General features: G+C 47.4%; 1 protein-coding gene across 1 annotated transcript in view; it reads right to left on the bottom strand.

Moving 5' to 3' along the window:
* Positions 1 to 25551, bottom strand: part of LOC144756335 (decapping and exoribonuclease protein-like) — a 157003-nt gene extending 131452 nt beyond the window's left edge. The window contains exons 1-3 of the mRNA XM_078646057.1: positions 24451 to 25551; positions 12124 to 12517; positions 10196 to 10401 (exon numbers count right to left, since the gene is read on the bottom strand). Of these exons, the coding sequence (XP_078502183.1) occupies positions 10196 to 10401; positions 12124 to 12500 (583 nt within the window). The 5' untranslated portion in view covers positions 12501 to 12517; positions 24451 to 25551. The remainder of the gene's footprint in view (positions 1 to 10195; positions 10402 to 12123; positions 12518 to 24450) is intronic.
* Between the last annotated feature and the right edge of the window lie 703 nt (positions 25552 to 26254).

Raw genomic sequence — 26254 nt, 5'->3', positions numbered from 1 at the left:
CATATGCACTTGAAAATGAATTAGGTGCCCAGGGGTACAGGTTTTGCAGCCCCCGCTAGGGATTCTGGCCTCAAACGTGGTAACAGGGCAGCTCAGACCCCGAGGGACATAAGGACCCAGCTCCTGTGCTGCTGGAGCCTTTGAAGTCCATAGGAGCTCAGGACCAGCAGACTGGTCAGTCATGATGTGGTGCCTGCAGATGCAGGGGAGTGATTCCTTCACCTGAAGGGAGATATCTTTGGTTGTCCTTGATGCCCCACAGGTCCTGCATGGAGCCTGTATGGTGTACTGGCACAGACGATGCTTTGGACTAAGAGGGAGAAGGAGCCGGGCTAAAACAAAGTCCAGCGAAGTCCAGAGTGTCCAGATGGTCGAAGGTCAGTTGTTTCTGGTTCAGAATCTTGTCCATGTCAAATCTAGGGTCCTACAGCCAGGTAAGCCCTTTTGTACCCACGGGAGAGTGTTGGACAGATCCAGGGCATCCTCCCAGGGGAGGGTCTGGACAGTGGGGAGGTGACTTCCATGTCTTTTGTCCAGTTTTGTGCCAGAGCGGGAGCCAATGGCTCCCAGGACTGGTTGGAACTGGACTATGCACAAGGACACCAAATATGCCCCTCATGTAGACTTCCCGTCGCTGGCAAGCGCACCCATCCGGGCCTAATACACTAAATCCTATCTGGGGGGTGGTCAGGATACCTATTGTTCTGCCTTCCCCTGCTCGAGCTTGGCTCAGCAGCAGGAGGGCAGAAATGTGTCTCTGGTCGTCAGCAACCATTTTGTGCTGTCCGGGACTAGAAGGCTGTTATCGGGAACACCAGGGACACCACAAAGCTCGCTTCTGAGGGGTGGAATCATACCTCCCACACCGGTTATAAATGTGGGGGTATGATTCCAACATCTTTGATACCAAACACGATAGGGTTTGATTCAGCCACTTTAGAGTTAGTCAGTAAGCTGTCGTATATTTCTGTATCACTGACAACCTGGGAGAATGGACTCAGTAGGCTGCAGGGGTGTCCAGCTCGTGCTAGGACACCTTCTCACTTAGAACCAAGCATCCTGTCTTCAGGACTGGTAAGGCCTGCTATAGGGGTGACTTGTCTCTGATGAGATCTGTCTAACCTGAGTGATAGCTCTGCTGTCTGACCCTGTGAGATCTCTGCACCCCAAGGGACTTCATCCATGTCTCAGATGAGAGCTGTCTAACCTGTGTGATAGCTCTGCTGATGTAGTGTGTGAGAGCCACGTAACCTGAAGGACATCATCAATGTCTCAAAGGAGATCTGTCTAACTTGAGCCACAGTTCTGCTGTCTGAGCCTCTGAGATATCTGGAACCTTTCAGCCCTGGTCTGAACCTATGAGATTGGTCTAACCTGTGCCTTAGCTGCGTTTTATGATTCTGTGGGATCGCTGTAACCTCAAGGCACCTTCACTCTCTAGTCTCAACCTATGAGACCTCTCTTACCAGAGAGACAGCTCTGTTATTTGAACCTCTCAGATCTGTCACTTGAAAGAGGACATTCATGTCTCAAATCAGAGCTGCAAAACCTGAGACATAGCTCTAATGTCTGAAACCGTGAGATCTCTTGCAACTCAAAGGATACTTTCGTCTCTAGTCGCTACCTATGAGATCTGCTTTGCTTGACTGATAGCTGTGCTGTTGCTCCTGTGGGATCTCTGCAACCTTAACAACATATTCCTTCTCTGTAACCTGACGGCCACCATTCCTCTCTGGTCTGAACCTATAAGACCTATCTAACCTGAGTGAAAGCTTTGCTGTCTGAATCCAAGGGATCTCTGTAACATTCCCTCTCTAAGTTGTAACTTGTGAGACCTGTCTAAATTGAGAGATACCTCTGCTACCTGAATCTGTGAGATCTATGTAACCTGTAGGACACCTTTCATCTCTGGTCTGAACCTAAGTGATGTCTCACCTGAGGGAGGGCTCTTCTGTCTCTCATGCGATCTCTGTAGCCTGAAGGATGCCTTCCCTCTCTATTCCGAATGCATGATCTCTCTCTTACCTGATATCACGGCTGTGTGAACCTTTGAGATCTCTTGTAGCAAGAACTATTTCTGACTGTGTGCATTCTCTCTAACCTGAGTCCTACATCTGCTGTCTGAGACCCTAGCCGGCCAGGCATTTCTGCAATGAGGCTGCTCCCTGATGGGTTGGAATTGAACCTGTGATGTCTGTAGAGCTCTAGGAATAACAGTGCAGGTGACTAAGGGGCATATTATCAACGGGCAGCGATAATTATTGCTGGCCGTCCTTAGCGATAATTTTGTTATCGCAGGCTATCTCTGGAATTTATCACCCTAGTAGCGCGTTTCTCCAGAGCGATAAAAATGCCAGAGATAGCGAGGTTATCGCCGTTTTGCAGGGAACATCGCTGGTTTTCCAGCGATGTTCCCTGCACAACGGCGATAACCTTGCTGATACGACCCACAGGATCGTAACAGCACCATCCACCCCAATGTTAGGGATAGGTAAGTCTGCATTATAGCAGACGTTAGATTTTGGAGAAAACAGCGGTTTTCTTCAAAAACTAACATGTGCTAACATGTGCTAAAATGCTGGGGCAGCCTTGTAAATATTGCGATGTGAACATTAGCGATGTTTGCAAGGTAGTCCATCCGGGGTACGCCCAGTGACGCCGACTTTGCATCTCGTTAGAGATGCAAAGGAGGAAGGCGTTTAGAAAAAGGGTGCTAACATGCGATTATGCATGTTAGCACCCTCTTGTAAATAGGGCGATAGTATTATCTCAGCTTTTTTGGCTTCTTAAGCCAAAAAAGCGGAGATAAAGCCTTTGTAAATATGCCCCTGAGTCTGTATGCCCAGTAACAGTGATTGAGCTCAGCCCAGGTGTCAGACCAGCTGTTACTCCAGGATTCAGACTTTTTTATGCTTGTACACCAGAGCAGGAGGTAGAACAACTTTGGTCAGGAAAGAACTCCATTGCTCCTTTTCTTTCATTTGTACGCTTCTTATTCACACGAGAAATGTAAGTGGTATTGTAGTACTGGCATGTTCCCGTTATATCTCTTCACACCGGGTCACTATGCATGTTTTATTTCACGTCAATATTAGGTTTATTTGAACACAAGCGTCTTCGTAGTACCAGCACGTCGCGGCTCCATTTCGCAGTGAAAAGTCGGCCTAATTTCCCGCTGTGTCTTAAATGCACCGAGTTGCTACGCATGGTTTTAAGTCACGTTTAACCATTGTTGCACTGTTGTTTTTATTTTGAAGCACGGGGCTATCATATCTTGACGTTTTCTTTCGAGCACTACAAGGTATTGACAATTTGACTAACTGATCACGTGACCCTCGGCATGTCACCAGCACGGGCAACTTTTACCAGTGTTCGTTTTCTGTTTATTCTACAATTGTTCACATATGAGTATGGCATTTTGACATGCCTGCATGATCTTCATATTTGTAGGTAGTTTTCTGATTAATGACAAGTTTGTGTCAATATTTTGGACTGTTTTGAATAGTTTCCTGTTTCATTTCGTATGTACAGAACATGGGGCCAGATGTAGGAGCCCAAATACCGGTCGGTAACGGCCGATTCCGCCCGTTACCGACCGGTATTTGGGTTTTCAGATGTAGGGGCATGTAAATTTAAGAATCGGTAATTTTACCGATTCGGTAAATATACTGAATCTGTAAAATACCGAATCGGTTTATTTACCGAATCGGTAAATCCATATGTAGCTGACACTCCTGAGAGTGCCACAGGCCCTTAAAAATCGGTATTTTACCACACAATCCTATTGTGTGGTAAAATACCGAATTCAGGTGTGCATGCACATCTGTGCATGCACACCTGTGCAATGTGACACACAGACATGCTCTTAGGGCATGTATGTGTGCCACATGTCACACAAGCCTGTACTTGGGGTGCTAGAGGGTGTCAAAGTGACACCCCCTGCACCCTTGCAGGATTCGGTATTTACCGATTCGGTATGCCCATTGATTCCTATGGGCTTCAAGGCCCATAGGAATCAATGGGCAATACCGATTCGGTATTTACCGAATCGGTAAATACCGAATCTTACAGATTCGGTATTCCTGAATTCGGAATTACCTAAATCTGCCCCCTTCCCATTTACAGACCCTTAAATACCAAATCGGTAAAATTCGGTATTTAAGAGTCTGTAAATGGGAATTACCTACATCTAGCCCATGGTGATGAGACCCCTGATGAAGGGCCATGATTGACCTGAAATTAATTGGGTTGAATAAATATTCGGGTTGAAAATTATTTGCTACCAAGGAACCATTGGTAGAATGATACCATTTTACTGATTACAATCTAGGAAGAAGCTTCAGCAACGGATAGGGGGGCATATTTGCAAGGGCTTTATCGCCGCTTTAGCGGTACTTTTTGCAGCTAAAGCGGCGATTTTTTTATCGCCCTATCAGCAAGCTGTCGCTAACAGGCGTTAGGGACAGCTTTCTGGCGATAGCGGGCGGTTTTCCTATCTCCTTACATGCCAGTGATGATTCTCGCTAATGACATGCAAGGTAGGCGTTCCCAACTAGAAGCGACTTAAAACAGTCGCCAACACAACTACCTCCTATTAGCAACGCAGGCAAAGTGATAAAAAAAGTCACGCCAAGCTTGATTATCGCTAGTATTTAACACCTGCTGAAAACCTGACTTACCTGTATCCTCAATGGGAGGTGGATTTTCAGGCTAAGTCCACCATGGCGTTAATGCATGAATATCACTGGATTCCCAGCGATATTCAGGCATTTCGCCGCTATCACTGGATATTTTATCAGAGTGGAGATAAACGTTGCTAATAGCAAGTTTTCTCCGCTAAAATATCCAGCGATAGGCAGCGATAAAACTTAACATGCTAAGCGCGTTTTGCAATAAATATCGCGGGTTCTTGCTAATATGCCCCAAAGTGTTTTAATTTTGTTAAACTGTTAAATTGAATTTAGAAAACATAGTTGTTTTCCAGATAAGTGCTCCCGTCAGCTTGGTAGGGCTTCTTCCCTCCCAGCACACCTGTTTTCATCGTTCATTTGGCGCCTTTGGACGAGGCGCACTAACAGGGACGCACACAGATGAAATTGATATACCAAGTTCTACTTGTTGCAATCTGAATGCACGTTGGCAACATTGCTAAATTAACTTTAGAAAGTTGCCACTTTGTTGCCCAAGATGTCCAGTCGCCGTTCACAGTTGCACACAGATGGTGTCCTCAAGACAGCGTGCTGCCTCCTGGGGAGAGGTGACAATGACTGTCAGGAAGAGGAACAAAGGATCTGCCAAAGAAAGAGGTGTGAACCCCTTCAGGGTAGGTTGGCCAGAGTGGGTGTGAGCCCAAAATGTGAGCTTCAAAGGGAGCCACCTTTGAAGGGCAAATAGTAGTCACACTATGCAGAGGCTGCTCTTCTGTTTTAGTAGATGGGCTGGCATCTCCATCAGAGAGGAAAAAGTGTTGCCAAGACTGTTTTTTATAGGGAATGTAGCCCCCAGGTAGCCACACCTCCAGGTTGTGCTGGGGAGCTTCACACACCAAGAGAACAGTTCTGCCAAATTGAGAGTGGGCAGACTAGGGGATTCTGGTATACTAGATGCCACAGTTTACAGGAAGTCATCATCAGTCGGGAGCCCATTGGCTAGTTAGAAGCCATGAAGGCCTGAACTCGTAGCAGGCATAAAAGTGGTACCCCTGGCACTCAGACTTCAGATAACCACCGTGTTTATGGACCCTGTTTTCTGTGGCCACAGCAAAAAGAGGCTGCGCCAAGGATTGGATTGCACCTGTTGCACCAGTGGGCTAACAGAGAGAGAAATGTGCCTGTGGTGACTGATCAGTGGAAAAGTTGCCCATCACATAAGGAATTATGTTCCAGCTACAGGGCCATAAAAGCTGAGCAGTCTGTTTTGGGAGAACTCAGAAGCCAAGAACGTCTGACTGCTGCTGAACGCCGAGATGCAGCCTGGGCCTCCTAGCACCCAAACGTTACACCCGAGTCAACTGGGTCCGGGATAGTCATCAGAGTGCTAACTGGTCACTAAGCAAGGAATTTATTGTCCGCAAAAGGAAACGGTTGTTTTTGCTGTAGCTGGAGACCAGTAGACCAGTGGCAACTGGCCCTGTGCTGGGCTTCAACTGGAACTCGTCTGAGATCAGACTCTGAGACCAGAGTTGCCCCGCAAGCTCGAGGACCAAGGGGTGGCCACAGAAAGGTCCACGGCACCAGCCCGGTATCACCCCGCATCTTCTGCATCCTTTATCCCTTACTTCAAGACCACTCCATTGACGGTAATGACGGTTTGGTCAAAGGACTTGAAACTGGATTGGAGGATGCTAAGAATGGCAGGTAATTGTCCTCCTTTAACTGTTTGGCCCCTGTGACCGGCTCTTGTTAGAACTTGCCTGTCATGGCTAACCTTAAACCACTATCGCAGTAGATCACAACAAATTATTGCCTAAGGTAAAAAGCAGCAATTTATATTTAAAAATTCATATTTCCGGAAACCTTAGTGGACTTTTATCATTGAAGTATCTACAAAAAGATAAAAATATAACCTATTTTTGTAATTTGATGTAAATTATTCTGTGTCATGTTTTCTTTTTATTGTGCTGTTTTGGTACTTTTTAATGCTTTACACGTGCTCCTTTGATAAAGCCTCACTGTTCTGTACCACAGCAACCCAGGGCTGAGCAAAGGTTTTAAAACAAACCTGAATGGACCTGATATGGGTTTTTGCCATGGTTACATTGTGATTTCGCCCAACACACTACAGGCTTAGGCTTGGATTAGGCCCTGGTTCAGATGGCTTAATTACTCACACAGGTCCATTGGGAAACTTCAGTTCATTGTCCCTTTCAACCATTTCATCAAACAGTCTGAACGGGTGCGGCACACCCATCTGTGAGCATTTTAGTCTTTGGTCCCTGGTGCTGGCTAAGCCTCACAGGGTCAAGGGTGATTTGCATATGGCCATGTCTGAACTGGGGTGGCTTGGTGAGCAAAATAACAATGGATTAAAGCCAGATCTGTGACTGGGGGTTAGTGTTTGCCATTGTGCAACATTCCGTCCATAATCTTGTGTGTTTTGCTGTTCACCCTATGTGGGAAGGGTATGCCCAGACGTGGGCCCCGTGCTCACTATGCCACTGGAGTCAAGCTGTCCTGGCTGAAGACGGCTGATAGCCAGAAACTGGTCTTAGGATGCTTGATTCCGGTCCAGGGAAGACATGGCTTGGCAGTTCGGGCCGCACTGTTCCCATGAGGCAGAGGGTCAAGGCTGATTTGCATATGGCCATGTCTGAACTGGGGTGGCTTGGTGAGCAAAATAACGATGGATTAAACCCAGATCTGTGACTGGGGTGAATGTTTTGCCATTGTGCAACATTCCGTCCATCATCTTGTTTGTTTTGCTGTTCACCCCATGTGGGAAGGGTATGCCCAGATGTGAGTCCCGTGCTCACTACGCCACTGGAGTCAAGCTATCCTGGCTGAAGACGGCTGATAGCCAGAAACTGGTCCTTGGATGCTTGATTACGGTCCAGGGAAGACATGGCTTGGCAGTTCGGTCTGGCCTGTTCCCATGAGGCACGGGGTCAAGGCTGATTTGCATATGGCCATGTCTGAACTGGGCGGGCGTGGTGAGCAAAATAACAATGAATTAAACCCAGATCTGTGACTGGGGGTGAATGTTTGCCATTGTGCAACATTCCGTCCATCATCTTGTTTGTTAAGCCTCACAGTTTACCTGCTGACCCTTGAAGTACTTTGGACTTGGCAATGGAAGTGAACTGCTCTCCCACTTTCACAGCAGAGACTCCTCTCCTCTCTGGCCCTTCGATGTTTTTGGGGGCGATTGATGAGGTAGGTGTTTGCGGCCATGCCTGTCATCTGCTATGGCAACTCTCCTGGCCAGCTGCAGACAGACTTCCTGGTGTAGCAGTTACAGCCTTCAGGCTGAATCCCTAGCAATGTTGTCATCTGGTAGTTGTAGCCTCCAGGCTGGTCCAGGGTTTTTGCTCTGGCAGCGCCACAACCTTCTCTTACAGCATCAGCAGCACCAGTCTCTTAGTCCTCGACAGATTGTGGGGCAACATGGGGGCAATTGTTCAGGTACACTGTGAATGCAGCTCACGCAAAAATTGTGCAGAGTGACCGGAGGGACCCCTTCACAACGCAGGTCGCTCTTGGCTTTGTGCTCTGGAAAAACTTTCTGTGGATGCTCCTCCTGCCAGGAACACAATGGGTTTCTCTGACTGGGCAGCCTCTCCTCCTGCAGGCGCAGACACACTGCCCTCCTCTCTGAGCATTGTAACAACTGGGAGATAGGTCCTGGGACGTAGGGGCAGCTGGACCATATATTAATATTTTAGAAAACAGAGTGCTGGCCCTACAAAAGAATTTTACACTGCTCCTTAATTGGAGTAACAAATCGTTCTTATTTCTAGATTTGTTCGGTATCATTTATTTATACCCTTTTACTTTTTGATTGGTAAGCATCTGATGAAAAGCCACGGTTACTGAAGACAGCAGCTCTGAACAGAAGAATTTGGGATACGGACCCCTCGAAATAAAATCCAACAGTCTCCGCTAGGAGCAGCGAGAACGAGCGTGCCAAGTCTGGGTGTGCAGACAGGCAAACGGGACCCACATGGGCACCTGTGAACAACGTGATAGTGGCGGATGCTTACCGAACCTGAAGTGATTCGGAGACAGAAGTGACTACCCCAATAAGACACTGTGGCAGGGACCGCTGTATAAAGAAAAAAAGCGCGAACCCAATCGAACTGTGACGACTCATATGTAAGATAAAAAGTGACAAAGCCCTGATGAGAACACGCAAATTAGAATAGCGAGTTCGAAACGCGTCATGGAGACAAGTAATTGACAACAGCTAGGAACAAATTGTTCCCTGGATGACTGGAACATTGATTAAGCCTCCCAGTCATATTTGTACTTTCCATTAGATTTGTTTCTCTCCATCTGAATGTGACTTTATTTCTTAATGAAAGATAGTGTAAATATTGAATATCTTTGTTGCTGCATAAACAACTGTGCAATGTATATATGAAATGTTTAGATTAATGTTCTGTTTTTTATATGTTATGTTGTTTGAATAAGTGTATGTAAAATCTATATGTAATGTCTTTCTCGTACAAATTAATTTCTAATCAAAAAGTAAAAGGGTATAAATAAATGATACCGAACAAATCTAGAAATAAGAACGATTTGTTACTCCAATTAAGGAGCAGTGTAAAATTCCTGTGTAGGGCCAGCACTCTGTTTTCTAAAATCTCCTCTCTGAGCAGGCAGGTAGGTAGGCCACTAAGCACTTCTGGCAGACACGCAGCTCCTCCAGCATAAAGTACAGAATTCAGATGATGTCCCCTCACTTCTGGGAGACATGAGTTCTAGTAACACAGCAGTTCTTTGAGTCCTCTGTGGAGCAGTTCCTTCCTTGTGAAGGAGAACATGGGACTGGAAAACAGTGGGGTGATTTGGGTCCCAATTTTATACACCTTTTCCGGAGGTTGTGGATCTAATACCTAGGGCGTCAGAACTGGTTTGGTTCTCATTCAAATGTCATTTTCGGGCTGCTCTCCAGACACAGCCTTTGTCCAAAGTGATGGTCCTTACAGCAGGTAGCAATGGAGCTAAGTTCCAAACATGCACACAATTAAGTGCACAGTTTCTGCACCTGGTTGCCCCACTAGCCTTCCTGAAGCATTATTCAGAGACAGATAAAAGTGCAGGCAGGGGACTTGCCTGGAAACTTCCTCACCTTGAACTCTAGAAATTGCAGTCCCATGTATGACCCGCTACCATCTAACACATAACAGTGCTCGGAAAGAACTAGTCAGCCGCTCTCTAGGATGGGCTTCTTACTTCCACCCTCTTGTTAGTGGTCGTGCTTCACCATAGAGCTGCAGTTTGCTTCCCACCTCTTTAATGCACACACTGCTCAAGCCTGAGGTATGTAGTGACATTCTGCTCTTACAACTAACCTCAATAGAAAGCTTCAGAAAGCATGTGAGAAGATTATAAAATGTCTGCTGCCGAAAAGGTCAAATCTGCAAGGAGAACATAAGGAAATAACCAAAACACCAATAAGAATGTAAATACATATTTCTCAGCTTAACACAAAAAAATAATGACACCTAAGACATCATTCAGAAAATCTCTTATACCCGAAGTCATGTAGTGCTCAAACTTGTGTCCCATGAAGTTGTATTGTTCCGCTGTCTCCGAAGGGCGTTCTTCGTCCCTCTCCTCCAGGAGGAAGTAGGTCCCACGGAACAGGGTGACCGCCATCTTCCAGCCTTGTCGAGAGTAGGGTGTGATGAGGACCCTGGCCAAGTGTCCTCGGCGGGCCACAAAGTCAACGTTCAGAAGCCTGGATGGAAAGGCAACAGAGGACCAGTGAGACTGAGGCCGGGGACCTGGCGTCAAAAAGAGGCATGTAATGTAATGAAGGGAGAAGTAGTGTCACAGAGACAGGAGGTGAACGTGAGCGAGAAATGGGATAAGAGAGGGAAGAAAGAGGCGGAAGAGACTGGGTGGAAGAAGGCTATGGAGAAGAGGAGAGAGATAGCAATTGGGGCAAAATAACTGATCCAACACTTTATGAAAGACAGCTGAAGAAACTGTTTATTCATTTGAAGGACAACATTATTAACATTGAGCTTTTTATATTTCTTGAACTTACTTCTCATAAAGCTTTCAGATGTGACTCTCATGTTGGAATTGGCTGTGAGTGTCCTTCCTAGAGAGTTAGAAACTCTGGCTTTCTCTGATATACACTAGAGGAACAACTCCTGATAGTGCAGATTTAGTGACGTCATGCCGTGAGGGCCCACAGGTGTGACAGAAGTACAGCTGGGGTTAGTTCCAGAGTTTTAACATGTTAGAAAGAAGCATTTCCTTATACAATTTAGGTTTGTAGATGGAAGAAGCTAACATTCATTGGCATGGATACAGCACAGCAAATCGTTAAAGTCTTGGTCAGACCCTGAGACTTCCTAGATCTGGTGGTAACACAGACAACTGTGAGAGTAGGGGTGTCAGAGCCTGAGAATCACAGCTGAGTGTGCAAGCAAACCAATGACTGCATTTGGACCCTGTGCCCACTACTAAGTCCATTGCTGCAAACCTTTTCTCCAGGACCACAGGCAGCATGGCCATAATGCGGGGAGAATGTGGGATGGACGTTGTGCTGAAGGCTGGCTGAGTCCTTGGACTTCATGCTTTGCTTTATGACAATAGCCCAATAGATCTCCAGAACACTGCGGCAAGACTAGTTCTCAATGCCCCGCCCAGAACTCCCTCACATCCTCTTTTGGAAAAACTCCACTGGTTGCCAATCCGACAACGGATTAAATTCAAAACTTGTTGTGTCATCCACAAAAGTATTTTTGGTTATGGCCCCTTGTATCTGGCTGAAAAGTTTATTCTCTACAAACCTTTACGCACCCTTCGTTCTAGCAACCAATTTCTGCTACAGATTCCGTCCATTAGGAAGGCGAGAATGGGTGGCAGAGCCCTCACGTTCCTGGGCCCCAGTCTATGGAATAAACTTCCTTTCAACTTGAGATGTTACCCCAACTATCTAATTTTTAGGAAACTACTGAAAACTTTCCTGTTTTAAATAGCCTACTTCTTTGTTAGCGCACTCATGTGAAGCACTGTCTATACCCCGGTTGGTGAACCAAGCGCAGAGATACTCCTTCGGGAGTCGAGTCTAGCGCTATATAAGCCTTTAAATAAATAAATAAATAAATATTGGGAGTTGAGTTTAGCCTGCCTGGTGCATTAGGAATACATGGACTTCCGTGAGGACATTAGCCCCTCCCGGTCCCATCTAGATGCAGTATTTAGTGTGAAATGCTGGGAGTAAGCAGGAACCGGTGCTATGCCCCTCTCTTTGACTGGTGATGGTCTGGGATTCCCTGAAGTGATGGTCGTAGTGTGATGCCAGCATGTGGGAGTGGGGATGGGGTGTGCCTTCCCTACTTCCTGGTAGGAGAAAGCCTGTGGTCATTGGTCTGAAGAGTGAAGCCAGGTGTACTTCTCTAAACCCCTTCCCATTAGCTGGTCTCTTTACGTGCACATTCCTTACCTCGCGTGGCCTGGAGCGCCTCTTCCAGTTCCTTCTTCGTTGGTGGCTTGTAGTTGCCTCTCGCTTGCCAGACACCACCTGAGCAGCGCATGCAGCCGTCCCTCATCGTTGTCTCTGTTTATTTTGATGTAGCGGTCATGGTAGCCCAACATGAGGTCCCAGTTCACTAAGGAAAGAGGCCTGGCGTCCGGCCTTAAAAAGCGCTTGTTCTGGGTGTCGTTTGGGAAGCGCCCCGTTGCATTGACGGAAACACAGCCAATCTCTCTGGGCTGGTAGCTGGTGAAACAAAACTTACCGCCATATAGTTGCTCCCTCACCTGCAGGGTCGAATCTTGCGGTCCCCAGGAAGGTGTCCACCTCTGATCTGCTCTGAACATGGTGTCTGGGTACTTGGCTGAAAATCAACAGGGACTTTAAATTACATCCTTTACCATACTTTCTGTACTAACGTGTTAAACCCCACCCACCTGCCCCATCACTCATTAGCACCCTAAGAACTTTGGGCCCGATTCACAGAACTAACTTAATGCAAAATCCTAAACTTACTACCATTTTGGTATTCACAGAAGGCACTTACTCATTTTGGTATTCACAGAAGGCACTTACTCATTTTGGTATTCAAAGAAGGCACTTGCTAATTTCGGTATTCACAGAAGTTAGGAGTCCTAACTTTAGGACTCATAAATGCCTTCTGTGAATACCAAAAGTCTTAAAGTTAGTTTTTTTCCCAGTTTAGGAGTAGTAAAGTTAGGACTCCTAACTTTAGGACTCCTAAATGCCTTCTTAGAATACCAAAATGAGTAAGTGCCTTCTGTGAACACCAAAATGGTAGTAAGTTTAGGATTTTGTCTTAAGTTAGTTCTGTGAATCGGGCCCACAGGGGGCATATTTACAAAGAGTTCACGGAACGCAGAACAGCAAGTAAAGTTGATGCATTGCATGAACGGTAAAGAGCAAAACTGTGCCATATCTAATCAGAAAGGTGCTGTTCTGCTCACTACATACGCTGGTGCACTTGTGCCTGCCATGTGCGAGCGCAGGCACCCTTGTGCCATAGTGCAAGGGTGTCTGCTTCTTAGTCATCATAGATTTTGTGCAGGAAGGGGTGCATTGTTGCATAACACTATGCTTTAGGACATTTTCCTCTATGTATGTGTCCTGCAAAATGAAGCACACATGCAAAGAGCAAAAAATGAAACATTTTTCCTTTTTACGCCTGCCTCAAGGAGGCGTGTGATTTTGGTGTAAATCGCTGTCTCCAATTCTTTGTAGACAGGGATTTGCATTAAAAAAAAAACATGGGTGGTTGCATGGGGACACACATGCACCACCATGGATCGCCCCCTTAACACAGAGTAACGTACGGCAGCGCACAGTGCTGAGTTGCATTACTTTGGGTCACAAACTAGCACAAAACGTGATTCGTATTGGTTTATAAATCCCAGCAGAAGACTGCTTCGATTTGCGATAAAATAGTAATGCATGAACCACATGTACCACTGTGAGGTCCTGGATTTATTATTTGAGGCCTAGTTGTCATTGCACAATTTTTAATTTTAATTCGCACTATGCCTCATTCAGAATTCATTTGAGAGGATATTATATATCCAGGCGTAAGGATTTTTGGATGATATCTATCCCATTTTGCTCACCTTGTGTACCCCGGCTGGGGACCATGGCGCATGGAATATACATGGATGATATTCCATAGGACACAAATTTGGTGGTCCGGGATTCTCCCACTGGAGGTGAGTGACCATTTAAAGGGCCACCCATCCCTCTCTTCATATCACTGCACATAGAGGGCGCAATACTAATAATATGTATATATGTTTTCCCTAGGCTGTCCTTTTGGCTCTTTAGTCCTGAGGAAGACCTGCTAAGATGTTTTACCATTAACATGCTATCGGAGGGTCGAAACGCCAATGTGAATATTCTATATCCTGAATCATCTATCCTACAAACATAAAAAAGACACACTATAAGGATACCTTGAACTTCATAAGTGTGGACATTTGACTATGTGTTTTCTATGTTTACATGTCTGTGTATGTGAACACTGTGAATTTTTGATTTTTCATGTGATATATGTCAGTTTTATTTACTGTATTGCATGTATTATGTGTGTTGTGGACAGCCTAACAACACATGTCATTGATTTTTATCAAAAAAACAGTAAAAAATATCCACTCTTGATTGAGCTCCAATCATTGTACTCTTGTGAGTTTTTTCTTATTTTTCTTATTTCTAATTGGCAGATAAACATGGAATTGCGCAAACCGGAAGTTTTTCTTGGTAGCCCCTATTCTCAGAGCTATGAGTAGGCTCAGGATCTTATCCTGAAACGTTAATGGTCTCCGCACCAGACCTCGTGCTAATAAAATCTTGCAGTATCTTCGAGATGCTGATGCGGGGATCATTATACTCCAGGAGACACACTTAATTGAAAGCGAAATGCTTGAGCTAGTCAAGAGGAATAGGTGGATAGAAACCTCAGTCTCAACATCTCAATCACTGAATCTACGGGGCGTTTCTATTCTTTTTAAAAAACCTATGAATGTGAACATTTTACAGCAGAAAGTAGACTCTGGAGGTAGATGGGCTATTGCAGCAGTAGAGATAGGAGGTACTGTAATAACATTAGCAGGCTACTACGGGCCTAACTGCGACGATCCCTCTGCACTAGAATCTTTATTTCAACAGCTTCTAAGATTTCCAGAGCCAGCTATAATAACTGGTGATTTTAACATCACTTTGAACCCTCTACTGGATAAATCTCCTAATAGCAGACAGCAGGCTTCCTCCAAATCCAGAAACTGCCTATTAGGCTGTATGAATCAATATGGATATGTTGATATCTGGAGATTTAGAGAGGGCCAGAGGCAAGGCTTCTCGTTTAGAAACCTTAAGTATCGACATCGATCAAGAATAGATTTTATCCTAACTAGCCGTGCCTTGGTCGATTCCATCACCTATGTAGACTACATCCCATCGCACCTATCTGACCACTCCGCAATTAAGCTGGAACTGGAGAGGGGTGGTAAGCCTCCCACCAGATTGTGGACCTTCGATAGATCTTTTCTCACATCTATGGACGATATAGAGTTTCTTCAATCAGAAGCGCGTGAGTTATTTATTATCAACACGGGCACTGCCCCAGCAGGCATAGTTTGGGACGCTTTCAAGTGCGCACTAAGAGGTATTGTTAAGAACAGGGTTGTTTATAGAAGGAGACAGTACATGGAAGAGGTGTCTACTATTGAGATTAGAATGTCTGCAGTTCAGTCGGATATTGACACCTGTAGGGCTGAAGACAGTCATGATCTATCTCAGAAACTTGCTGAGTTAGACGGACTAAAGAATAAATTGTCATCGGTCTTAGATAAGCGAGTTTTACAGAGATGGGAGGCGAGCAAACTCTCCCATTTCCAATATGGGGAAGGGGCTGGTAGATTACTGGCCTGGAAAGTTAAATCGGACCAGGTTCGTAACAACATCGCCTCCGTCACATCAGAAAAGGGCATTTTTTTAAGGGATGCAGAAATCAGGGAAACCTTTAAAATCTTTTTTCAATCAATCTATCATGAAGATCTTAATGTTATACCTAATGATATTACGAGTTGGTTAGAGGATATCTCCCTACCATCTTTGTCACTAGAACAGAGCAGGTTTCTGGAAGAGGAAATAACTAAGGCTGAAGTAGAGCAGGCTATAAGGGGAGCCAAAGGTGGCAAGGCGGCAGGAACCGATGGTTTACCGAGTGAAATATATAAAAACTTGATATCAGAGGTGTCCCCAATTCTAGCGGCCTTATTTAACCAAATATTGAGGGATGGAGAAGCACCACCTGTCTCCTGGGACAACGCCTCAATAACCCTTATTTTGAAGCCAGGGAAGCCTCCCTCTGATTGTGGCTCGTATCGGCCAATTTCAATCTTAAATGCCGATTACAAAATTTTTGCCACCATACTAGCTAAACGGCTTGGCCAGGTTGCGCCTGACATACTACATCCTAACCAAAAAGGCTTTATAAGAGTGAGACAAATATGAGCTCACTTATGAACTAGTAGGAGCCATAGATTTGGCCATAAAAGAAGCTCTTCCCCTATCGGTCCTTACGTTGGACGCCACCAAGGCCTTCGACAGGGTGAATTGGTTATACCTGTCGGAGGCCTTGCAAAAATTAAACGTCGGGGACAAATTCCGTAGAGCAATTAACCTGATATATCGCAGCCCTTCAGCTTCAATCTTGATCAACGGGGGCCTTACGGAGCCATTTAGGGTAACTAGGGGAACTAGACAGGGCTGTCCCCTGTCTCCTCTCCTTTTTGATCTATATATAGAGCCGTTTGCGCAAAAACTAAGAGATAGTACATTGATTAAACCTTTTGTTTTCGGAGACTGGGAAAAAAAAGTGGCACTTTATGCTGATGATATAATGATTTTTACGACAGATATTAATACAGCATATCCAGAGGTCATAGACTTAGCTCACAAATTTGGTAACATTTCAGGATATGAGGTGAACGCCTCTAAAACAGAGTCAATGTCTTGGAATATTAATTTAAATACACACAACGAAACATCAAGACCTCAATTACGATATCTGGGGATAAACATAGTTAAAGACATTGACTTGATCGCCTCCTTAAATTTTGCTAAAGTAGCTGCGCAGTGCCGAAAACACATGAGAGATTGGTCACACCTTCCGCTCACTATCTTAGGTAAGGTTAATCTTGTAAAAATGTGTATTCTGCCAAAGATTTCGTTTTTATTTAATTCTATTCCACTCTTTTTTGATCCTAAGTTAATTTCAAAGCTGCAGAGCGCGATTTCTACTTTTATTTGGAATAATAAGAACCCAAGAATCTCTTGGAAAAAAATAAGACGTCATAGGGAGAAAGGCGGTCTGGCGGGACCAGATCTCCAGGTCTACGCATGGGCATTTCAGCTCTCATATACACGCATGCTACTAAAAACACCAACAGCAATAGGGGTAGGCCATATGTTCTCCACTTTGCTGAATTGTGAGGGAGTAGGACAGGACAGCTTTTTGTTCAAATTTGGAGACCCCAAATAAAAAAAATAAAAAAAATTGAAGGTACTGCAGGGGATAGCTACTACGTGGTACAAAGTGAGGCACACGATCAAATTAGGGTATTACTCAGAGAGAGCACCTATATGGGACCTACCCGCACCCCCAGCTTGGGCAGAAGACGCATTAACACAACCACTAAAAGAGGCTCAAATCACCTCCTGGGGAGACCTGTTCATGGATGGTTCCTTACTTCCTTGGGACTACTTAATCAACAAAGTCGGGCCAGGCCTTTCGAGATTCAAATTCATACAAATATCAAGCTGGTCTCAGACATATAGTACACAGTCAACCCCAGGGCCGGACTGGGAACCGAAATCGGCCCTGGCAAAGTGCTCAGCCGGCCCCCCCTCTACCCTGGGGGTGCGACCGCACTCTTTACCAGGGCCGGTTTTCAGCCGATTTTGTTACAGGGCTGCAAAAAAGGCCCTGTAACAAAAACGGCCCCCACCCATGCGGCCGACCGGGGGATTGCCCGGTGCCTACAACGGCCAGTCCGGGCCTGGTCAACCCGGAACAGTAGTTTACCTATCGGTGGAAACAGTGAATTGGTGACGTGCCTGCTGGACAATCCCCCTGCAAAGAAGGAAATATCGCTCTGGTACAATAAGATCGTAGAGGAAGCAGACGGTAAATTTTGCCTTCCAACATCATTATGGGCCGATTCATTGCCAGGCATAGATGTGGAGGAACTCTGGTCTGCTTCTTGTGGGGTACTATGGGACTTGGTTAAACCAGCCTGGCTCTGCAGGAACCATTTATTCACAATACATAGGGCCTATTTTTCCCCGCAGAGGCTGTCAAAGTTTTCTTTGACAGGCCCGGTCTCGTGCCCAAGGTGCGGACTAGTGGCTGCATCTGACATTCACATGTTTTATGAATGCCCAGAAATAACTTCATTCTGGGACTCCATAGGTAACAAATTGTCTTTGACACTGGGCTCTCACATCTCCATTGATCTTGGCCTAGTCATCTTCGGCCTGAGTGCCAAATCCCGCAATGCTGCCTCTAACCTGGTGTTTTATTCCATTCTGGCGGCGCGCAGGGAAATTTGTAGACACTGGAAGGACGCCCTGCCACCCACCTTACATGAATGGCGTTCTTCAATCCTCCAGATATCAAAACTTGACCTAGCAAGGAGTGGGAATCCGAGTAGGAGAGTTTTTTGGACACAGTTAGAGTAGTCGTTTTGAGCCTGGGTTTTTTTTTTTTCCCCAGGTCCTATGATTAATGCAGGCATGCTTACCCTCGGTTCTATGGCAAGGTGTCGTGGCGCTCGTGGGGCTTCGTTATATCGGGCAAAATCTACAAACAATCTGCCCTGTGCTTGAGTTTTCAAGGCTTGCGTGTATTTACTGCTGGGACCTGGCCGCCACCCTTTCCTAAGATCCCTGCCAGCTGACGCTGAGACAGTACAGTGACGCAGCCTGATTTCCTGCTCTGTGGCAATTTTTGTTTTGACAGATTGGAGCTATGCATGCCAATGAGGATAAAAAAAGAAAAAAACAAAACACATGTCATTGATGAACTGCTCTTTGTGTCATGTTTTATGGACAATAGAAAGTATATAGAGCAGAGGCTTGTAAGAAATTATATAAACTCTCGTAATCTGCTCGATAGAGATCAGTCCTTGACCCTTAATATTCCTGCTTATTAAATAGCATCCTTTTACAATTCTTAGCAGAATTGTGACATCATACAGAACCACTTGTAGTTCATAATTATATACCCAGGTTCCACCTGAAAATCGAAGCCCTCTGCGACAACTTCAACGAGCAGACTCCAGAAACCACCCTCTAATCCAACAACAACAGCCGGCCCACCATCACCGCCTGGACCCCGGTAACCACCGAGATACCAACACGACCATGAAGAGCACCCACTCGGGAGCCCCCACTCACCCCTGCCCTCCACACATCTTCCATAGAGCAGCCACCACCATAGCACCCCAGCTACGATGCACCATCAACGTCACATTCAAATCTGGCACCTTCCCAGACAACTGGAAATGCACGGAAGTCAAGCCTCTCCTCAAGAAGCCCTCTGCAGATCTGACGGACCAGAAGAACTAGCGACCCATCTCACTCCTTCCCTTCTCAGGCAAAGTCACCGAGAAGATCGTCAACGGCTAGCTGACAAACTTCATTGAAGAAAACTCCATCCTCGACCCCTCCCAATCCGGATTCCGTGGCAACCACAACACCAAGACCGCCCTCTTCGCCGCCACAGACGACATCCGCACGCTCCTTGACCAAGGCCACACCGCAGCCCTCATCCTACTCGACCTCTCCTCAGCCTTTGACACCATCTCCCACCGCACCCTTGCAGCCAGACTCCATGATGCAGGAATACAGGGAACCACCCTCGACTGGCTCCGCTCCTTCATCGCCAGCAGAACCCAAAGGATCAGACTTCCGCCCTTCCTCTCCAAACCTACAGAGATCAACTGCGGAGTACCACAAGGATCATCGTTCAGTCCCACGCTCTTTAACATCTACATAGCCCCCCTCACCCTCTTCGTCAGACAGCATGGACTCAGCATTGTATCCTACGCCAACGACACCCAGCTCCTCTTCTCCCTCACGAAGGACCCCCAAACCACCAGACTCTGCTTCCAAGATGGAATGAAATACGTCGCAGCCTGGATGAGCAGCAGATGTGTGAAACTCAACTCAGAAAAGACAGAAGTCCTAATCCTCGGATCCCTCCCTCGGCGTGGGACTGCTCCTGGTACCCCCCAGCCTTTGGCACCGCCCTAACCCCCACAGACCACGCCCAGAACCTTGGCTTCATATTCGTCTCCTCCCTCACCATGACCCGACAGATCAACGCCGTCACCGCTACCTGCTTCAACACACTCCGCATCCTCTGCAAGACCTTCAAGAGGATCCCCCCGAAGCCAGAAAGACCATCAACCACGCACTCATAACAAGCAGACTGGACTACGGAAACACCCTCTATTTTGGAAACAACAAATCTTTGCTACACAAACTCCAGATCATTCAGAACACCGTGACCAGACTCGTCCTTGGCATCCCACGACATGAGCACATCACCCAACATCTGCGAGACCTCCACTGGCTCCCCGTTGAGAAGAGAGTAACCTTCAAGCTACTTACCCACGCCTAAAATCCCTCCACAACACAGTACCCAAAAGGAACCTCCGCTCCACCGACCTCGTCCTGGCAGAAACCCCACGCATCCGTAGAACCAGAACGGGCGGAAGAGCCTTCTCCTACATCGCAGCCAAAGCCTGGAACGAGCTCCCGATCAACATCAGACGCTCCCCTACTCTGCACAACTTCAGGAAGAGCCTCAAGAACTGACTCTTCGGCTGACCGGAGCTGCATCCCCCTCACCCCCCCTTCCTCCTTCCCCCCAAGCGCCTTCAGATCCTCATGGGTGAGTAGCATGCTTTAAACCTCCTGTATTGATTGAATGACTGATTGAGGGACACAGGGCAGCCCCATTATACTTAGTGACAAAGTAACGTAAGGCAGTGCACGGTGCTGTGTGGCGTCACTTTCGGTTACAAATTCGGTTTATAAATCCCAGCAGAAGGCTGCTTCGATTTGCTATAAAATAGAAACACAAACCTAAACTCTACATAAACCTCCTTACCTACAGGGTTGGATCTTCTACCTTACCTTTCACCCACGAATATCCATAGTAGCAGCTGCTGATGTCCACCTCATCACATCTTCCTGCGGTAGCTGGCTTATAGATCGACCCCAACATCCAAGCTTGTTCCATTTATAGCGCTTCGAGGCAGCAGCAACAAGTGCTTGTTTCGAGATGGCACAAGCTCAACATGAGTCAGAAAGAATAGAAAGAATGGAAGTTTGATGTGGAGCCCAGAGAACTTCACAAAGGATGGGTGGGTCCTGGGAATCATTGACCAGTCCACCTTCTCTCTTGGCTAGCACACTGGACTTTCCAGGGGAAGCCCACTTCATTTTTGAAGCTTGAGTGTAGAAATAATGTGAGATATGTTACATGAGATGAGCCATGTTAGTGCAGTGATGTAAACAAATCTGCTTTACATCCTGTTGTTTGCAGGGAGATCGTCGTCTCAATTGAAAAAGCAACGATAGAAAGTTATTAAAGCCAATGACCACTACTGGGTGAGTGACCCCTAAAGAAACTATATTTTTTAAGTAAGGGTTAAAATTAAAATGAGGTAGGATTTTACAGTATGTACTCCTTGAATCAAGAGGTATGAGGGATCTATAGACGTCTTCTATTTTCCTACAGAGAAATTTTTTATAAAGATCTGACAAACTATTTTGCATAGGATTGGAAATACTCCTTTGTGACTCTTACGTTTTTTTTACCCAAATATACTCAAATTCAATTATGAATTTCTCTAGATTGGATGAAAAGAAAAACTGAGTGAAATTAGGAATAGCTTGACAGTGATACACGAAATTGGTTACCGAATTTCGATTAACGGTAAAAAGATGAGGGTGGCCTATATTACTATTGGCTTCTTTGTGAATATAATCAGTGAAGGTTTCTGAATTGATTTATGATATTAGTATATTTGCCTGAAATATGTTTTTCAGAAGGTAAACGCTAAGTATAGGTGTAAGAACTAATCAAGACTATATAAAGTCACATGTGCCCTAGGATAACTGACAAGAAAGATACTATGAATCTTTATACTGCTCCAATGAACAATAGAGTAGCACTAAAATTACAGTATAATACTTTGAACCATAGAAAAGTTTAATTATTTCTGCAGCACATGTTCTGTATTTAATTGTATTTATCTTTTGTTTTTATTTTTAGATTGATTATGTTGATAAAAATGAGCACTTTGTGATTAAGTATATATGTTGGGTCCTGAAGAAGGTGGTTTTAACTATATGACACACCGAAACGCATCGACAAAAGGATAAAGCATTTTTAAAGTTTTATAAAAAAGTTATATTATCATGTTTTTATATTGTGATACGTAATAAGGAAATGTAAAATATTTCTGTGATTTTCCATACTCACAGTTAAAGAAATACTGCAAAATACACCATTTTCCTAAATGGTGTTTGTTGTAATGTTAAACAAATGTGTTCTATGAAATGTAACATGTAATGTTTTAAATGTGCTATAAATTTACCTGACATTGTTCAATACAAAGAATAATAATAAAAATATAGGAATTTAATTTAGACTATGTGTTGCTATATATAGGGACATTTCTGCTCTTTTTCTTTGGTTCACTGTAATATACACACACTTTTTGTGTAGGAGAAGTAGATATTATTAAAAGGGAAAACTATTTTATGAAGACTGTTGTGGGAGGCTTGAATGTGTTCAACCACATTCGCCTACCCTCTTGATCCTGAATTACCTACTCACCCCATTCACCTCCCGCACCACTGACCCCTCATCCCTCCATCCTCCAGCATCCTGACCCCTCACCCCTCCATCCTCCAGCACCCCTGACCCCTCATCCCTTCATCCTCCAGCATCCTGACCCCTCATCCCTTCATCCTCCAGCACCCCTGACCCCTCCATCCTCCAGCACCCCTACCCCTCATCCCTCCATCCTCCAGCACCCTTGACCCCTCATCCCTCCATCCTCCAGCATCCCTGGCCCTCACCCCTCTCACCTCCCGCACCACTGACCCCTCATTCCTTCATCTTCCAGCACCCCTGACCCCTCATCCCTCTCATCTCCCGCACCCCTGACCCCTCACCCCTCCATCCTCAGGCACCCCTGACCCCTGACCCCTCACCTCCCGCACCCCTGACCCCTCATCCCTTCATCTTCCAGCACCCCTGACCCCTCATCCCTCCATCCTCCAGCACCCCTGACCCCTCATCCCTCTCACCTCCCGCACCCCTGACCCCTCACCCCTCCATCCTCCAGCACCCCTGACCCCTCATCCCTCTCACCTCCCGCACCCTTGACCCCTCATCCCTCCATCCTCAGAGTCCAGCACCGCTGACCCCTCATCCCTCTCACCTCCCGCACCCCTGACCCCTCACCCCTCCATCCTCCAGCACCTCTGACCCCTCACCCCTCCATACACTGGCACCCCTGACCCCTCATCCCTCCATCCTGCAGCACCCCTGACCCCTCATCCCTCCATCCTCCAGCACCCCTGACCCCTCATCCCTCCATCCTCCAGCACCCCTGACCCCTCATCCCTCCATCCTCCAGCACCCATGACCCCTGACCCCTCATCCCTTCATCCTCCAGCACCCCTGACCCCTCACCCCTCCATCCTCCAGCACCCCTGACCCCTCATCCCTCCATCCTCCAGCACCCATGACCCCTGACCCCTCATCCCTTCATCCTCCAGCACCCCTGACCCCTCCATCCTGCAGCACACCTAACCTCTCATCCCTCCATCCTCCACATTCCCCTGCTTGTCACTTCTTGTACTCCATAGCCTCCCAGCCCTTAGCTATTCATCCTCCTCCTCCCTCAAGCTGGGCGCTTCACTCTCCTGTTCTCCAAGCCCCACCCTGACCCTCCAGCTGCTGACCTCCACCAGATTCCACCAGCATCCTCTGCTCACCGGCCTGTGAACCACCGGCCACCTGCCACACGCTGTGACCGACCCCGCCCGTCACCTTCTAGCGCCTAGACTCACAGGATTTAAACGTCGTGCATGCTGACCACACCAGTACTCAGAGCACTTTCTCATAACCATGCCAAGCCCCTGTCTTGCACCCCTCACCCCAAATTCAGCCCTTGGACTCTACACACGTCATTGGGATTCATTGACCGGCAGCCTTTCCCCCAACCCACCTCTATCACCCAAGGAAACTCCCCCATAGATGGGCCTTTATCTTCTAGCGCCTAGACTCGGAGGCCTTCAACCTTCTCTAAGCTGACCACGCCCCTTCTTCTTCCAACCTTCAGCCCTTGGACTCTCGACACGTCATTCAGATCTCTCAAGCCATTCACCAGCCCCCCACTACCAACCCGCTGAACCCCCAGATCCCCTGACACAGATCCCATCACCTACACATCCCTGTAACCCCCTCCCCTTCCGCTTCCACCCTCTGACCACCACAAACTCCACCGCCTTTCCGCATCCCCCCGTCTCCTGCCACCCCAAGGCCAGTCAGTTGTCTTTTCTCTCTACAGCTCCATAACACCCCTCCATACCCCCACTCTACAACCCACCCCCATCATTGAGGAGGTGTACTAACAAGACCTCTCCCCGACCCTCAGTCACCTCAAGCCTGATCCTCGGGCCCGCGTGACATCCACCCACCTCTGGCTGCGGTGAACCCCTTCCCTGCTCAGAGGGCAGCTTCAGTCTTCTGGAAGGGGGCAGGACGCAGGGGTGTGGGTCTCTACCCGCCACAGTCGGAAGCAGGGCTGGGGTTCTCCACACTCCGCAGTCGGAAGCAGGGGTGGGGTTCTGCACACTCCACAGTCGGAAGCAGGGCTGTGGTTCTCCACCTGCCACAGTCGGAAGCAGGGGTAGGGTTTTGCACACTCCGCAGTCGCAAGCAGGGCTGTGGTTCTGCACACTCCACCGTCGGAAGCAGGGTTGTGGTTCTCCTACTGCAGCAGTCGGAAGCAGGGCTGTGGTTCTCCACCTGCAGCAGTCGGAAGCAGGGCTGTGGTTCTGCACACTCCACCGTCGGAAGCACGGTTGTGGTTCTCCACCTGCAGCAGTCGGAAGCAGGGCTGTGGTTCTCCACCTACAGCAGTCGGAAGCAGGGCTGTGGTTCTGCACACTCCGCAGTCGGAAGCAGGGGTGGGGTTCTGCACACTCCACAGTCGGAAGCAGGGGTGGGGTTCTGCACACTCCACAGTCGGAAGCAGGGGTAGGGTTCTGCACACTCCACAGTCGGAAGCAGGGCTGTGGTTCTCCACAGTCCACAGTCGGAATCAGGGCTGCGGTTCTCCACTTGCCACAGTCGGAAGCAGGGGTGGGGTTCTCCACTTGCCACAGTCAGAAGCAGGGCTGTGGTTCTCCACCTGCAGCAGTCGGAAGCAGGGGTGGGGTTCTGCACACTCTACAGTCGGTAGCAGGGGTGGGGTTCTCCACTTGCCACAGTCGGAAGCAGGGTTAGGGTTCTGCACACTCCGCAGTCGGAAGCAGGGCTGCGGTTCTCCACTTGCCACAGTCGGAAGCAGGGGTGGGGTTCTCCACTTGCCACAGTCAGAAGCAGGGCTGTGGTTCTCCACCTGCCACAGTCGGAAGCAGGGGTGGGGTTCTGCACACTCCACAGTCGGTAGCAGGGGTGGGGTTCTGCACACTCCGCAGTCGGAAGCAGGGCTGTGATTCTCCACTTGCCACAGTCGGAAGCAGGGCTGTGGTTCTCCACCTGCCACAGTCGGAAGCAGGGTTAGGGTTCTCCACCTGCCACAGTCTCTCCTCTTCTGTCCACTGGGCTCCTGAGGTGTCAGCAGGTCCGAGGGGAGGCTGCTGAGTTTCAGTTTCCTTTCTCCTCTCTCCATCTGCTCAGGGGAACTGTCACCAAGAGAAGCTGTCTGGCAGCTTCCAGCCCAACAAGGACAGGGCCAAGAAGGGGTTTTCAGCAAAGAAAGTCCACCCCGCCTGTGTTTATCCGAACACACAATAAGTCTCTTTTAATGGACCCCTCGGAAATGTAATACATCATATGACCATTTAAAGGTTTTCATTCAGCGCCATCTGACCCCTGCCTGCCTCTGTGACCGAGGGCCTGGCTTACATCTGGCAATCCCACAGACAACATGAGTTTAAAGACCCTTCAGAGCCCTGACCCTACACCCACACCTGGCTACACCTCAAAAACGGAAGTTCTTTAAAGCGTGAGTGCGCCTGTGGGTGTGTGTGTGTGTGTGTGTGTGTGTGTGTGTGAAGGCACGTGTGCGTGTGAGAGTGTGTGTGAGAGCAAGTGTGTGTGTATGTGTGAAGAAGGTACATCCCAGGCTTTCTGAAATCCAGTCCAGGGGCTGGGGGAGTAGGGTGGGTACTGAAAGGGATGACCTTGTATCAAGGTCACATTCTGGTGACCCCCGCGCCCCCTCCTTATCAGTCCTCCATCCAGTGCGCATTCTGCAGGGTCCTCTCTATGGGC

Source organism: Lissotriton helveticus, chromosome 5_1, assembly GCF_964261635.1.
Source record: "Lissotriton helveticus chromosome 5_1, aLisHel1.1, whole genome shotgun sequence".
NCBI classification, from domain to species: Eukaryota; Metazoa; Chordata; class Amphibia; order Caudata; family Salamandridae; genus Lissotriton; species Lissotriton helveticus.
This window is presented reverse-complemented; position numbering and strand designations above follow the sequence as displayed.